This window comes from Lampris incognitus, chromosome 3, assembly GCF_029633865.1.
Source record: "Lampris incognitus isolate fLamInc1 chromosome 3, fLamInc1.hap2, whole genome shotgun sequence".
NCBI classification, from domain to species: domain Eukaryota; kingdom Metazoa; phylum Chordata; class Actinopteri; order Lampriformes; family Lampridae; genus Lampris; species Lampris incognitus.
The window spans coordinates 30,385,933-30,400,207 of record NC_079213.1 but is presented as its reverse complement, the minus strand read 5'-3'; the positions used below and the strand labels follow the sequence as shown (position 1 = coordinate 30,400,207).

The window sequence follows — 14,275 nt, the reverse complement described above, 5'->3', positions numbered from 1 at the left end:
TTGGAGAGTTACCATCAACGTTGTGTTCGCAGAGCCTCCAGCATCATTAAGGATCCCCACCACCCTTCTCACAACCTGTTTTCCCTCCTGCCATCTGGGAAGAGGTACAAGAGCATCTGTACTAAATCCAGCAGAATGCTAAATAGCTTCTACCCACAAGCCATCAGGATTATTAACAAACTGTGCCCCCCCCCCCACGGTCATGCCCATCCACCTACCCTCTAACCCCCCCCCCCCCATCAGTGCTGGTCACTTGTTGACAGACACCAGTTGTCAATATTTAAACTGAAATGGCACTTTAATGGACTGTGTTGCACTTGAATGGACTGTGTTGTTAATTGTTTGTGCTTTATTTTTTTGTTCTCCCTGTTTTTATGTTTTTAGTGGTATTGTTTTTAGGGATTTTTTGGATGTGTATTTTTATCTTTTCTGTTGCACTGCTGTGGGCTGGGAGAAACGGCATTTCGTTTTTATTTATGTGCGCAGGTACATAATGAAAATGACAATAAATTAATCTTGCACAATGACAAAGTTCTTGAATCTCTCTCTCTCTCTAAATAATTCCTATACACATCATCACTGTCATCTAATGAGTTGTAATGGTTGAGAAGGCTGACCTGAGAATAACCTTTAACCCTCAGATAGCCAAGATGATGCGTGAAGCGGGTAATGAGCACCTCTTGACCACACTGACTTATCCCAATGCTGGGCATCTCATTGAACCCCCATACACACCCCACTTCAGGGCCAGCAATTTTATTGTGCATGGCACTCGAGAGAAAGGTACATAACTGCATATTCAACACTGCTCACACTTATCTCCTGACAACTTTGATCAGTTTATAAGTAAAACTTAAATTGCTGTCATGATCTATGGTAAACAAATGGCAAACATATGTTGTAGGTCATCTATCAAGTTGTGTGTGTGTGTGTTGCAGTGGTTATGCTGTGGGGAGGACAGACAAAACCCCATGCAGATGCACAGGAAGACTCGTGGGGGAAGATTTTGGCGTTTCTGCGTCAGCACCTGTACCCCAGTCCTGTTACTGTCCTCAAAGCTAAGATGTGAAGCCGTAAACACACTGGTATGTTTATATGAGAGTGTGTGTGAGGCAGGAAATTATGTATGCACTCTCTTAATTATATGGTATATGAAGATATACCTAACCCTTGGGCCAACCTGGTGGATCGACCAGTAAAATGCCTATCGTGTAGAATTAGGCCTGATCAGAACGTCACAGGTTGAATCAAGCTCGGAGCCTTTGTGTCATTTCTTTCTCTACTCTCATCTGTCTTTACTGTCCTATCTGTCCTATACTGTCCAAAGGAAAAAAATGCTAAAATTACATGCCTGACTATCCAAGGACAAATAACAATAAACATTTCTTTATTGTAATTTATTTAACCAAAAACAAGGGAGTTTCTTCTATGCTTTGATATTCTTTCCATTTTTTTTCTCCAGTGAGCCCAGAACCTTGTGTGTCAGCAGTTTGTATTCTTTGCTGTATTTATTCAAACATGTGGAAAAAGACAACATACTATGTGTATAGTCCCAAATGCACACTGTTGTAACACTGACGCCTGGCAGTTGCATGCAGATGATGAGTTAAGGAGCTCTTTTTGATGAAGGCCATCGCCTCATCTATGGCTTTATAGGGACCAGCACCGCCTGTGCACTACAATACCCATAACTCCCATGAGTGAGATTACAAGGGGCCTGAGAATATTTGTCACAGGTGTCAGCCATATTCCAGTATATCCTGGCAAGTTTAGATTTACTATAGTGTGCCCTGTGAACTATTATGCGTTGTATGAGTTGAAATTTTGCACGAGGTGAACAAGATTTTATTTCTCCCAGCGCTTTAGGCCCCCGATTATCAGGCATGATAATGCCAAGTTCTGTTTCCCGTTTTAATTTTCAGCAAAGCTGGAGGTGTATCTGGAGCTAGGAGGTTATATGAAAACAAAATATGCTGTCTTGTCATTTTTGTCACCGGCAAAAGGTTATCAATTCCCGAAGAGGGTGGGGCATCTGGACAAAGAAGTGCTTGATTTGAGGAAATACCAAATTTTGAAGTACCTGAAGAGGTCACATTGCTGTAGGTTGAAGGCATTACACAACTACGTGAAGCTGGAAAATTTGCCTTCACTATAGAAATCACTAATTGTACTAAGACCTTGTCTGTCCCAAAAAGAAAATCTGGCATCAATCTTAGCGGGTTTGAACAGTTCATTATTACATATTGGGGTGTTAAGGGAGAGTGTGTTCCTGCCAGAGTGCTGTTTGATTTGTTGCCAGATTTTCAAAGTGGATATGACTATCGGATTATCTGTGCATTGCTTGGGTTTAAGTCTGTTGGCATGGTTCAGGGGTTCCTTTGCTCATGAATATCCTAAAGATGTATGGGGATTATTCTGGATATACACTTGATATTCATAAAACACAGGCATTGATGTTCAATTTCGCCCCCGCCCAAGAATTGGCAAATAAATATAATTTTAACTGGTATTCACCACATATTCGGTACCTTGGGGTTTATTTACCAAAAGATATGTCCTCCCTGTATGCCATAAACTATAATCAAATCAGTAAAAAAAAATATATAAGGACATGGCTAGGTGGGTTCTGCTTCCCCTTGATATAGGCAGTAGAATAAGATCAATCAAGATGAATACCCTCCCCAGACTACTATATCTATTCACAGGTCTGCCAGTAGAGATCCCTGTTAAACAGTTTAGAGATCGGGACAAACAAATGTCTAGGTTCATATGGAACAAAAAAAGACATTGAATAAAACACTCAACCCTCAGCTGCCTAGGGAGAGGGGAGGCATGGCACTACCAAGCCTGAGGGATTATTTTTTATCTGCTCAGTTAAGATCATTAGTGCTTTGGTGTAATTCAGTATATGAAGCTAAATGGAAAGACAGAATTTTCTCTGGTGGATACGCCAATACAGTCGGTTCTGGGTTGTCTCGATAGTGTGAAAGAAATATTTCAGATACAAAATCAAGGCGTCGGTCTTTCCATTAAGATGTGGTCAGAGGTGGTTAAATGATTCCAGCTTCGTAGAGAAATAAAAGTACTAAGTTGGCCAGCCTACAACCCAAACTGCACCAGCAGTACACGACCACGGATACAGGCAATGGTCCCACCATGGCATAACCACATTCTGTAGAATCATATTAATCGGGGAACCTGACAGCTTTCAGAACTTATGCCAATTGTTTGAACTCAATAATAGACAGGATTTTTTTAGGTACTTACAGGTCCGTCACTTTTTTCTGAAGGAGACCAAACGCTCTCAACCTAAAACATTTTCAAAACTTGTCCAGATTTTTATAGATGCCTCTAAGGGTGAAAGTAACAAACGGGTCATTGGAAAATTATACAATGCTATCACCTCAATGAACAAAAATTCAATTGACTATGTAAGACAGCATTGGGAAAAAGATATGAGGGTGGAAATACCTGAGGATGTGTGACTCCGTGCCTGGGAAACTCACTGCACCACCATTAACTCACTGACCTGGGGGGACTTCTGCTGGAAGGCCTTGATTCGGTTTTTTATAACACCAAAACAGAAATCCAAGTTTTCTGGGACCCGGCACCCTCGCTGGAGAGAGAGTGGATTAATGCAAGTGGACCATGCCCACATATTTTGGTTGTGTCCACATCTTCAACCTTTTTGAGAAAAGTGGGACGTTTGATATCTAGGATCCTGGGCTTTAATATTGATGTCTTTCTCCTCTCTGTATCTTGGAGTTCCCCCTAAAAACTTATGCAAAGGTGATGCCTATCTCCTGAAAAACTTCCTAGTAGCATCTAAAAAAGCTATCCCCAAATGTTGGCGGCAGAGAAATTCTCCAAATATGGACCTTTTTACTGGAACTGTCAATTATATATGCTCCATGGAAAAGATGACTTTCAACCTTTGTCTACAGACAAAGGGGGAAAATACTGGGATAAAAATGGGATCGCTACTTAAAGGAAACTTGTTGATTAGGGTTTTTTCTCTCTCTTTTCTTTCTCATTGGGCAACATTGCTGAAATCCCTGTGTGATGACCTGTACCTGTTTAACTGTCTTTGGTGTTGGATGATAACAAGCAAGACCTCTTGTTCTGTACTTTGTTTGTATTTTAAATGCTGTTAAAAATAAAAAGTGTTGGCATGGCATACCAAAGCTTTTAAGGAGGAGGAGTAGCATTAATGTGATTCCAGTTGGCACCACTTGGTTTCAGGATGGAAGGCCCAATGTACAAATTTTTTTGCATGTTGGCCGCCCAGTAGTAAAACTGCAAATTTGGTAACCCCAAACCTCCTTCCAGTCTACCCTTCTATAATAAGGATTTTTGAAGCCTTGGAGATTTATTGCCCCATATAAATGAGGATTGGCAGATTGTTTTTGAGAGTCGGCGGTAATGTGCGTTTGCAGCAAAGACTCATTAAACATGTCTAGCAGTAGAGGGGCAAGTTGTTTGAAGAACTTCTTAAAAAATTCTACAGAGAAGCCATCAGGCCCTGGAGACGTACCACTTTGCATTGATGTGATGGCTATAAATGAGGAAAACATACTGTTAATGCTACAAAAGAGGAAAGGAGGGAGGAAAAGAGGCAAACATTGAAATAGGTACAGATAACGAGGGACAATTTTCATTTTGATGCATTGTATTCTACCCGCCAGTGTGATCTGCAAGCTGTTCCGCCTTTGGAGATCTTCTCTAACTTGTGTTGTTTGCACAGAACAATTGTTGTGAAATAATGGTGATATATTTTGGGAAATGCTGATTTCTAAATTTTTAAAGGTTGTTGGGGAAAGAGTGAAAGGCAAATCAGACTGTCTAATATCCCTTGCCAGCTGATTTGTGGGGGGGTTCACTTTTTCTTATATTGAGTTTACATCTGGATGTAAATACCGTGCCGCCCAAATCACGGTGGCGCAGTGGTTAGTGCGGTCGCCTCACAGCAAGAAGGTCCTGGGTTCGAGCCCCGGGGTAGTCCAACCTTTGGGGTTGTCCTGTGTGGAGTTTGCATGTTCTCCCTGTGTCTGTGTGCGTTTCCTCTGGGGGGGCTCCGCTTTCCTCCCATAGTCCAAAGACATGTAGGTCAGGTGTATCGGCCGTACTAAATTGTCCCTAGGTGTGTGTGTGTGTGTGTGTGTGTGGGCCCTGTGCAATAGTGTTGCAGCCTGTCCAGGGTGTCTCCCCGCCTGCTGCCTCATGACTGCTGGAATAGGCTCCAGCATCCCCGCAACCCTGAGGATAAGAGTAACGTCGTGTCTACAATTATTAGGCATGCTATTACTATTCTATTCCATGGCTTTTTCTTAAGTCTTGCCCAAAATGTGTACCTAACTAGGGGTTCCCGGTTGATCGCCGACTCGCTGTCACTAGTGTGCAACCGTGCTGTTGGGATCTCTTGTGGTCTCCGTTAGGCCGAAATGTGTGTTTTATCATCCGAACAAGGAGTACAACTAGGATGATAGAAACGATGTAGAACAGAGTGCCGTGCCATGCGCGATTCTACATCTACCTGTATGGTGGAGGTGTTGTTGGCTATAATACTTGTAGCGTCAGTTGATGTACAGTTAAAATGGACGTCTTCCCCATAGCTTGCTGTGATGTTTCCACAGGATGTGAGCTGGGTGGAGCCCTCCCGCAGCAGCAGGCAGGGCCACAAAAACAAAAGCAGGTAGTGCATGATGAGGTCGTGAGTCTCTTGAAGTGAAGTTGTGTGTATGTTCGTTGCACAGGGAGCAGAGTTCGCCATACACCAATACGTTGTGTCAACCCGTTGGTTGCGCTCTCCTGTGTTTCTCCTCTTCTCTTTGTCAATCAAGGTCAATGTTTCACCTGTGTCTGTGTGCTTCTGGTGTACTGCAGGCGAGAAGTCGTCAACGGGTTCGGGAACCTTCCTGCAATGGCTAGCATGTATCCAAGTGGCCCTTTCGGCGACCTTTACAGCTGTGTGGGTTGTCAACAGGAACTGGAATGGACCTTGGCAGCATCTGGACTGCCAGTGCTTTCGTCTCAGCTCCTTTACCACTACCCAGTCTCCTGGCTGCAAGTCGTGCAGGGGCTCAGAGGCTGGTGATGGGAGGGCTGACTTTACCTGCTGAGAGATTTGGGAGAGAACAGCAGAGAGATTTTTACAATACTGCAGCACATTGTCTTCGCACAGCGCAGTGGAGGGGAGGGGCCTGTTTACAGGCTCTATCCCTAGAGACTGTGGCCGTCCAAACAGGATCTAAAATGGGCTCATATTACTTCTGGACCATTTCCTCATTCTCATATAGCTCAGTACTATGGGTAATGCCTGTACCTGTGATAGGCCTGTTTCTTCACAGCATTTCGCCAGTTTTGTTTTTAGAGTCCCATTTTCTCTTTCCACCGCTCCTGCATTGGCGGGATGATAAGTGCAGTGTTTCCTTAGGGTCAATTCCCAAAAATTCACCAACTTGCTCAACGGCAGCATTGGCAATATGGAGCTATTGTCACTGCTTATCTTCGTTGGAATACCACATCTAGGAATGATTTCTATCAATAATGCCTTAGCTACTGTGTTACCACTTGGATGTTTAGCTGGGAAAGCTTCCACCCATTTTGACCACACGTCTATCACCACTAAGCAATATTTCTTCCCTTCTGCAGGTCTTAATTCAATGAAGTCCATCATCAAATGCTCGAATGGTCTATCTGGTGGAGGGTGTGCAGCTTGTGTGAATGGTGTTGTTTTACCTGCATTGTGAGTAGCACAAGTTTTGCATGACCGACAATATTTTTGGGCATACACAGATAACCCTTTTGTGAACCAATGCTGTGTTAAGGATGCCAACATCCCCCCTTTCGACACATGATCCAAGCCGTGCGTCAGCTTTGCAAAGTGAGGGAAAAAACGTTTGGGAAGACAGGGTTTGCCATCCGGTCCCCACCACACGTCGTCCATCAGCGTGGAACCACAGGTGCACCATGCTTGTTTCTCCTGCGGAGTAGCAAAGGACTGAAGCGCTGTGAGAGAAGAGGGACAGACACAAACTGGGAGCGTTTAGGCAATGGAAGCAGCACTGCGGTTTTCGCAGTGGCATCCGCTCTGGCGTTACCTTGGGAGACACAATCTGCGCTGTTAGTGTGTGCCTGACATTTACAGACAGCAATAGATTTAGGTAGCAAAATAGCATCAAGTAAGGCAGCGACCTTGTCGTGATGTAGAATAGGTTTGCCATCTGACTTTAGAAATTTCCTGCGTTTCCACAGAGCTCCGAAATCATGTACTACGCCAAATGCGTACCTAGAGTCTGTGTAAATGGTCACTGTCTTACCTTCAGCCAATTTGCATGCCTCCATCAGTGCAACAAGTTCAGCTGCTTGAGCAGAGAGGTGGGAGGGTAAAGGTTCATCAAGCAAGGTTTCATGGGGAGAGCAAACGGCATAGCCAACATTGTTGCGACCAGAGTGAGGGTCACGAGAGGTGGAACCATTGACAAACATGACAAAGTCAGGGTTAGATAAGGGCACTTCCTGGAGATCAGGACGGGGAGTGCAGGCCTGCTGGAGGACAGTTACACAATTATGTTCTTCCCCATCCCCAGGGGTAGGCAGGAGAGTGGCAGGGTTGAGGACAGTGCATCGTTTAACGCCAAGTAAGACTATTGTATCTAAGCCAGCGTGCTGTGGAAAGATGAGAGGTCTTTTGTTCAAGCAGTATCATAGAGACAACGTGCAGAACAAGGAGAGTGACGTCACTGTAGCCAACACTTTCCCTAGACGCCATCACAGCTTTTTCAGTGGCAGCAACAGCCCTGAGACAGCGGGGGAGGCCGGCTGCGACAGGGTCGAGCTTAGCCGAAAAATAAGCAACTGGTCTTAGTTTCTCTCCATGATCTTGTAAAAGGACAGGTGCTTTACAGCCGTGTCTTTCGTCTACAGTCTGTGTGAATGGTTGAGTCGGGTCAGGTAGTCCTAGTGTAGGGGCAGTTTGCAACGTCAGTTTGAGTTCCACAAAGGCTTGTTCGGCCTCTGGCATCCATACTACCTTGTCATGAGATTGGAGGCCCTTGCCATGACTCATCGCCCCCAAAGGAGCTTCCAACACTGCGTAATTTGGAATGAAATTCCTGCAGTAAGAACGCATGCCTAGGAATGACATTAGCTGCCTTTTTGTGACAGGTTTGGCCAAATTCTGTATTGCTGCCACATGTTTGGGTGGGAGAGATTTGCCCTCTGCTGTGATCACATGACCCAGAAATACACTTGTTTGAACAAATTGTAATTCAGACAAACCAATCTTGTGTCCTTCCTGTGCTAGGTGTTTCAGCAATGCAATCATGTCTGATTCACATTGTTTACAGGAGGTCATCCATGTATTGTAACAAGGCCATCCCTGGTGTTAGGCAAAGTGGTGCGAGGCTGCGTCGAAGAGCCTCATTGTAAATGGTGGGACTTTCACAATAGCCTTGGCACAATCGCGTGAATGTGTAGCTTTTGCCATTGAAATTGAATGCAAACCAAAACTGGCTATCCGGATGGACCGGGACACTGAAAAATGCATTTGATAAGTTGACGACTTAAAAATAGACGGTGTCCGACCGAACTTGAGGCAAAATTGTGTAAGGGTTTGGAACGTTAGGTGCACGCGGTTGCACCGCTGCATTCACAGCCTGCAAGTCTTGTACAAATCGCCACTTGGTTGGTTGGCCTTTGTCTCTGATTTTCTTTACAGGAAATAAGAGTACGTACTGGTGAATTCTCACAGGGAACAATTACTCTTGCATCTTTAAGAGATTCGAACACCGGTGTTATGCCATCTATGGCCTCCTGCTTCAGTGGGTACTGTTGTTTGTGTAAGATGGTAAAGGTGACACATCATTTATGCTGTAATGTTTTATTTTTGAGACGTCTCATTCCTGGTTCAGTTTACAAGGTAATCTGGGAGTAGCCACTGGGGGGCGCTCAGTTTGTTGATATGCCTGGTTGAACAGCTGTTTGGGCTGCCGTCGTGGTGGCCGTTTTAGGTCACAACGTTTAAAGGTAAGATGTTGAAACGGGGTGCTCTGTTAAATCCATCTGCAACCCTATGTTTAAATGGTCATTTTGTGCAATAGTCTATGGCAGAAAAGACGTAGCAGTTACCCCTGTCAGAGCGAGTTAGCGGACCCATTACATCACTGGCACTCTTTCAATTGCTGAGGCAGGCAGAAACTTTTATCCATAGTTGCTCTGTTTCCGGGTCCATGATGTTGTTGTTACGGATTGCCAATTCCATAGCTGTGGCAGTGTGGCATGGAGCATTATCCTGCTGAAATAGGCCACTGCCATTAGGGAATACCATTGCCATGAAGGGTTATACCTTGTCTGCAACAATGTTTATGTAGGTAGCACGTGTCAAAGTAACATCCACATGAATGCCAAGTCCTAAGACTTCCCTGCAGAACATTGTCCAGAGCATCACACTGCCTCCACTGGCTTGCCTTCTTCCCATAGTGAATCCTGGTGCCATCGCTTCCCCAGGTAAACGACGCACACGCACCTGACCGTCCACAGGATGTAAAAGAAAACAGGATTCATCAGACCAGGCCACCCTCTTCCATTGCTCCTTGGCCCAGTTCTGACACTCACATGCCCATCATAGGCGCTTTGGGCGGTGAACAGGGGTCATCACAGGCCTAGTCTGACTGGACTGCAGCTGTGCAGCTCCATACACAGCAGGGTGCGATGCACTGTGTTCTGACACCTGTCTATCATAGCCAGCGTTAACTTTTTTGACAGTTTGAGCTACAGTAGCTCTTTTGTGGGATCAGACCAGAAAGGCTAGCCTTCGATCCCCACACACATCAATGAGCCTTGGGCGCCCATGACCCTGTCTCTGGTTCACTGGTTGTCCTTCCTTTGACCCCTTTTGGTAGGTACTGACCACTGCATACCGGAAACGCCCCACAAGACCTGCCGTTTTGGATATGTTCTGACCCAGTCAACTAGCCATCACAATTTGGCCCGTGTCAAAGTCACTCAGATCCTTATCCTTGCCCACTTTTCCTGCTTCCAACACATCAACTTCGAGCGCTGGCTGTTCACTTGCTACCTAATATATCCCACCCCTTGACTGGTGCCATTGTAACGAGATAATCAACGATGTTCACTTACCTGTCAGTGGTTTAAATGTTTTGGCTGATCTGTGTATAATAACTGTCCTGTCTCATCGGCTAATACTAGCATAGCTATGTTATAATAGCAAAGTACATGCCATGTTCAGAGTGCCCTAATAAAGAAATGCAACAGTAAAATATTGTATAATATAGGATTTTGGTAGTCGGTTATAAAAAAGTGTGACGCCACAGTGTTAGATTGTTGAGACTTTTTGATAGTAAGGAGGGAGAGCCATGGCAATTAAGCAAAAAGGGCAGTCACACTGCATTATGGCCGTATAATCACCCATGCCATGTTCAGAGGGTCATAATAAAGACATGCTACAATAAAATTTCTCAAAATTCAGAATTTTGGCAGTTATACAGAGTGAGACTCGACAGTGTCATGTTGTTGAGACTTGTTGATATTTAGGAAGGAGAACCATGGCAAGTAAGCAGAAAAAGCAATCACGATAGCTGATTGTTTAATTGTAGCGTTAACGGGCCATATTTTGTTATTCTGAGCTTTTTAATATAGATTTTCCACGTTCTGGAATATATTCCATGCAAAAATACAAACTTTACAGTGACTGTTGATTTCATTTTTTTCTTTTGATCAGAGGACATTTACTGTATTCCTTACAGCCTACTACTACTTTCGGCTGCTCCCGTTATGTCCAAACCATCTCAAGCTCGCCTCTCTTGCTTTGTCTCCAAACCGTCCAAACTGAGCGGTCCCTCTAATGTAATCATTCCTAATCATGTCCTTCTTCTTCATAGCGTGGCATACACAAACACACACAAACATGCAAACAACTACACACATGCACATGCACATTTATTAAAGATGGGCCTACACATACAACACCTTACATACACCGAACAGTATTTATTATTATTATTATCATTATTATTACAGCGTTTTCGTCCTGTTTTTTTTTTTTTTTTACATTTTATTTTGTTGCTGTTGTTGCTGCAGTGTTGAGCCGAAACACGAGAATTTTCCTCTCTCGTACTTTATAATGACACGTAACAATAAAGGATCTGGAAATCTAGACCGTTTCTCTTTCTCTGTTTCCCTTCATGCACACAGGAATTAAAGCTGCAATTAAAATATGTTGAATTTTCTTGCTCTCCTTTCGCTCTTTTCATTAATTTCAGGTATAGGTGTGTTGTTTATCGGCCTTGTTATCTTACACATTCAGTCTGATCCCAAATCAGTTAAATAGCCTATGTGAAAGGTTACAGGTTGGGTTATTTTAAACTAAACCGCAGCAACGCTGCACCGTGTCGCATGGGTTCACGTGGATCAGGTAAAACTGCACGGCGTAGCGACTTCCAGGCTTGAACACGTTGTACTGAAGTTCTTGAAGCGGCATTGGCTGGACCCGTGGCGAAAAGTGGTCGCGGTGCTGGTTTTGTCTGGGTTGGCCGACCTTGTGTTTGATGCTTTTGTTCTGCGTGTTCGTTTGCCATGAAAAGTTCTGCAGCCAAACAGAAAAACCCTGAGCTTTTGTCATCCCACACATCATCCAAAGGACGGGGGGGATTGTAAGCGGTGCTGGATGATTTAATAAAGCTTGCCTTTGCAGGTGGAGAACCTGACCTCCACTTGCAGATGAACTCTGTGTAGGACATATTGGCATGCAAATTCCCTTCGCTGTATGCTAAGCCTGCCAACAGCAAGGGTTTCTAATGAAAAAGAACAAGAGGAGTTTGCATGTCCGTTAACGCAACGTGAGACTTGTTTCAAATGAATTCCTTGGTGATTGTGTTGGTGTTTCTTCTTAGTTCATCATCGTCCATGACTGAGACAACAGCAGTAATTCATCTTCATCTGCTAAGAATTTAAAACTGTTAACACGGAGCTGGTTTACATAGCGGGCTGGGAATTTGTGAATTGGCCTTATTCGGTCTTGAAATATGTATGGCGGAATGGGAAATTGGAGCATTGAATGTGAGGAATTTGTGCTTCAGGCGAGCAGCAGCCGTGGAAGTATGAGATTAAACATTTGCTTCAAACTGACGGGAACCGCGCCGCCAACCTTTTCCCCTTCACACGTTTTATACCCATGATTTTATTTCGTCGACCTGTTGCTTTACTTTGTTTTCGAATTCTACCTTCTGTTCTCCCCACACGGGCACTGGTGGAGGAGAGGTTCAGGGTGGTGATTGGAGAATCTGCCTCCCATGGTTTCCAGTAACTCTGCATTCCCTTCCCCAGTCTAAGGACAAGGACTACTGGGAGGCCTACGCTCACTATGTCAGTAATGATAGAGGCGCAGTGACCGGTGGGTTTCAAACTTGTTTACTAAGTGGCCCTTTGTTATTGCCTCCTCATAGGACTATGATACTCAAACAGAAACTGTATTGATGCCATCTCTCCTAAACACCTCCATGCCTCCACAGGTATGTCATCTGGGCCAACTGCCTTTCAACTCTTCATCTTCTTCATAGATAGTCTATCCCCACATCATCCAACCTTCTCTGTCTCTCATTTTCTTCATCCATCAGCCCCTCAAAGTACTCCTTCCACCTTCTCAACACACTCTCCTCACTTGTCAGCACATTTCCATCTTTATCCTTGATCGCTCTAACCTGCTGCACATCCTTCAAAGTTCGGTCCTTCTGTCTAGCCAGTCAGTACAAGTAATTTCCTCCTCCTTTAGTGTCTAACCTGTCATACAACTCACCCTTTGCCTTCTCTTTTGCCACCTCTCTCTCTTCGCTTTATGCTGCATTTTCTTGTACTCCTGTCTACTTTCTCCATCTCTCTGACTATCCCACTTCTTCTTTGCCAACTTCTTCCTCTGTATACTTTGCTGTACTTCCTCATTCCACCAACAAGTCTCCCTGCCTTACTTCCTCTGTCCAGATGACACAGAAAGTACCTTCCTAGCTGTCTCCCTCACTATTTTTGCAATGGATGCCCAGCCATCCGGCAACTCTTCACTACCACCCAGTGCCTGTCTTAACTCCTCCCTGAACTCCACACAACAGTATTCCTTCTTCAACTTCCACCATTTAATCCTTGGCTCTGCCCTCACTCTCTTCCTCTTCCTGGTCTCCAAAGTCATCCTACAGACCACCATCCGATGCTGCCTAGCTACGTTCTCCCCTGTCACCACCTTGCAGTCTCCAATCTCTTCCAGGTCGCGACTCCTACAGAGATACAGTCCACCTGCGTGCACTTTCCTCCACTCTTACATGTCACCCTGTGTTCCTCCCTCATCTTGAAATATGTATTCACTATAGCCACTTCCATCCTTTTCACAAAATCCATCACCATCTCTCCGTCCACTTTTCTCTCCTTGACACCATCCCTGCCCATCACCAACATGCCCGTTGAAGTCCGCTCCAGTTACCACTTCCTCCTTCTTGGGTACCCTCTCCACCACTTGATCCAACTCAATCCAGAATTCTTTCTCTTCCATCTCACACCCAACTTGCAGGGCATATGTGCTGATAACGTTCATCATCACACCTTTGATTTCCAGCTTCATACTCATCACTCTGTCTGACACTCTCTTCACCTCCAGCACACTCTTGATACCCCTACCCCATTTCTCCTATTTGCACCATGTTAGAAGAGTTTGAACCCACCTCTGGTGCTCCTGGCCTTACTCCCATTCCACCCGGTCTCTTGCACACACAGTATGCCTACCTCCCTTCTCTGCATCATATCAGCCAGCTCTCTCCCTTTACCAGTCATAGTGCCAACATTCAAAGTTCCAATTCTCACCTCCACAGTTACCACTGCTCCTCTCCTGCTCCCTCTGGGCATGCCTTCCCCCTCTCCTTCTCCTTCTCCCAACAGTAGCATAGTTTCCACGGGCACCCTGCTGGCCAACAATACCAGTGGTGGTCGTTGGTAACCTGGGCCTTGACTGATCCAGTATGGAAATTTGATTTATGATTTGCATATTTGATTTGGCGTTTTACGCCAGATAACCTCCCTGCCGTAACTCTCCCTATTTATCTGGGCTTGAGACCGGCACCTCAGTGGCTGGGTAGTAATAGTAGTAGTAGTAGTAGTAGCTGCATCTGTGTCAGTGGCAGCCATGTTCAACCAGTCAAATCCTTCTGTGAGGTCTTAGAACTTAAGCAAGTGCACATTTTTATGTTATCATGCATGCAAGCCACAGTAATTCACG

General features: G+C 44.7%; 1 protein-coding gene across 1 annotated transcript in view; it reads left to right on the top strand.

The window, feature by feature from the left end:
* The window catches only part of LOC130109259 (bile acid-CoA:amino acid N-acyltransferase-like), a 42,647-nt gene extending 41,477 nt beyond the window's left edge, over positions 1-1,170 (top strand). Inside the window, exons 10-11 of the mRNA XM_056276061.1 lie at positions 642-783; positions 939-1,170. Of these exons, the coding sequence (XP_056132036.1) occupies positions 642-783; positions 939-1,069 (273 nt within the window). The 3' untranslated portion in view covers positions 1,070-1,170. The remainder of the gene's footprint in view (positions 1-641; positions 784-938) is intronic.
* Positions 1,171-14,275: the final 13,105 nt, after the last annotated feature.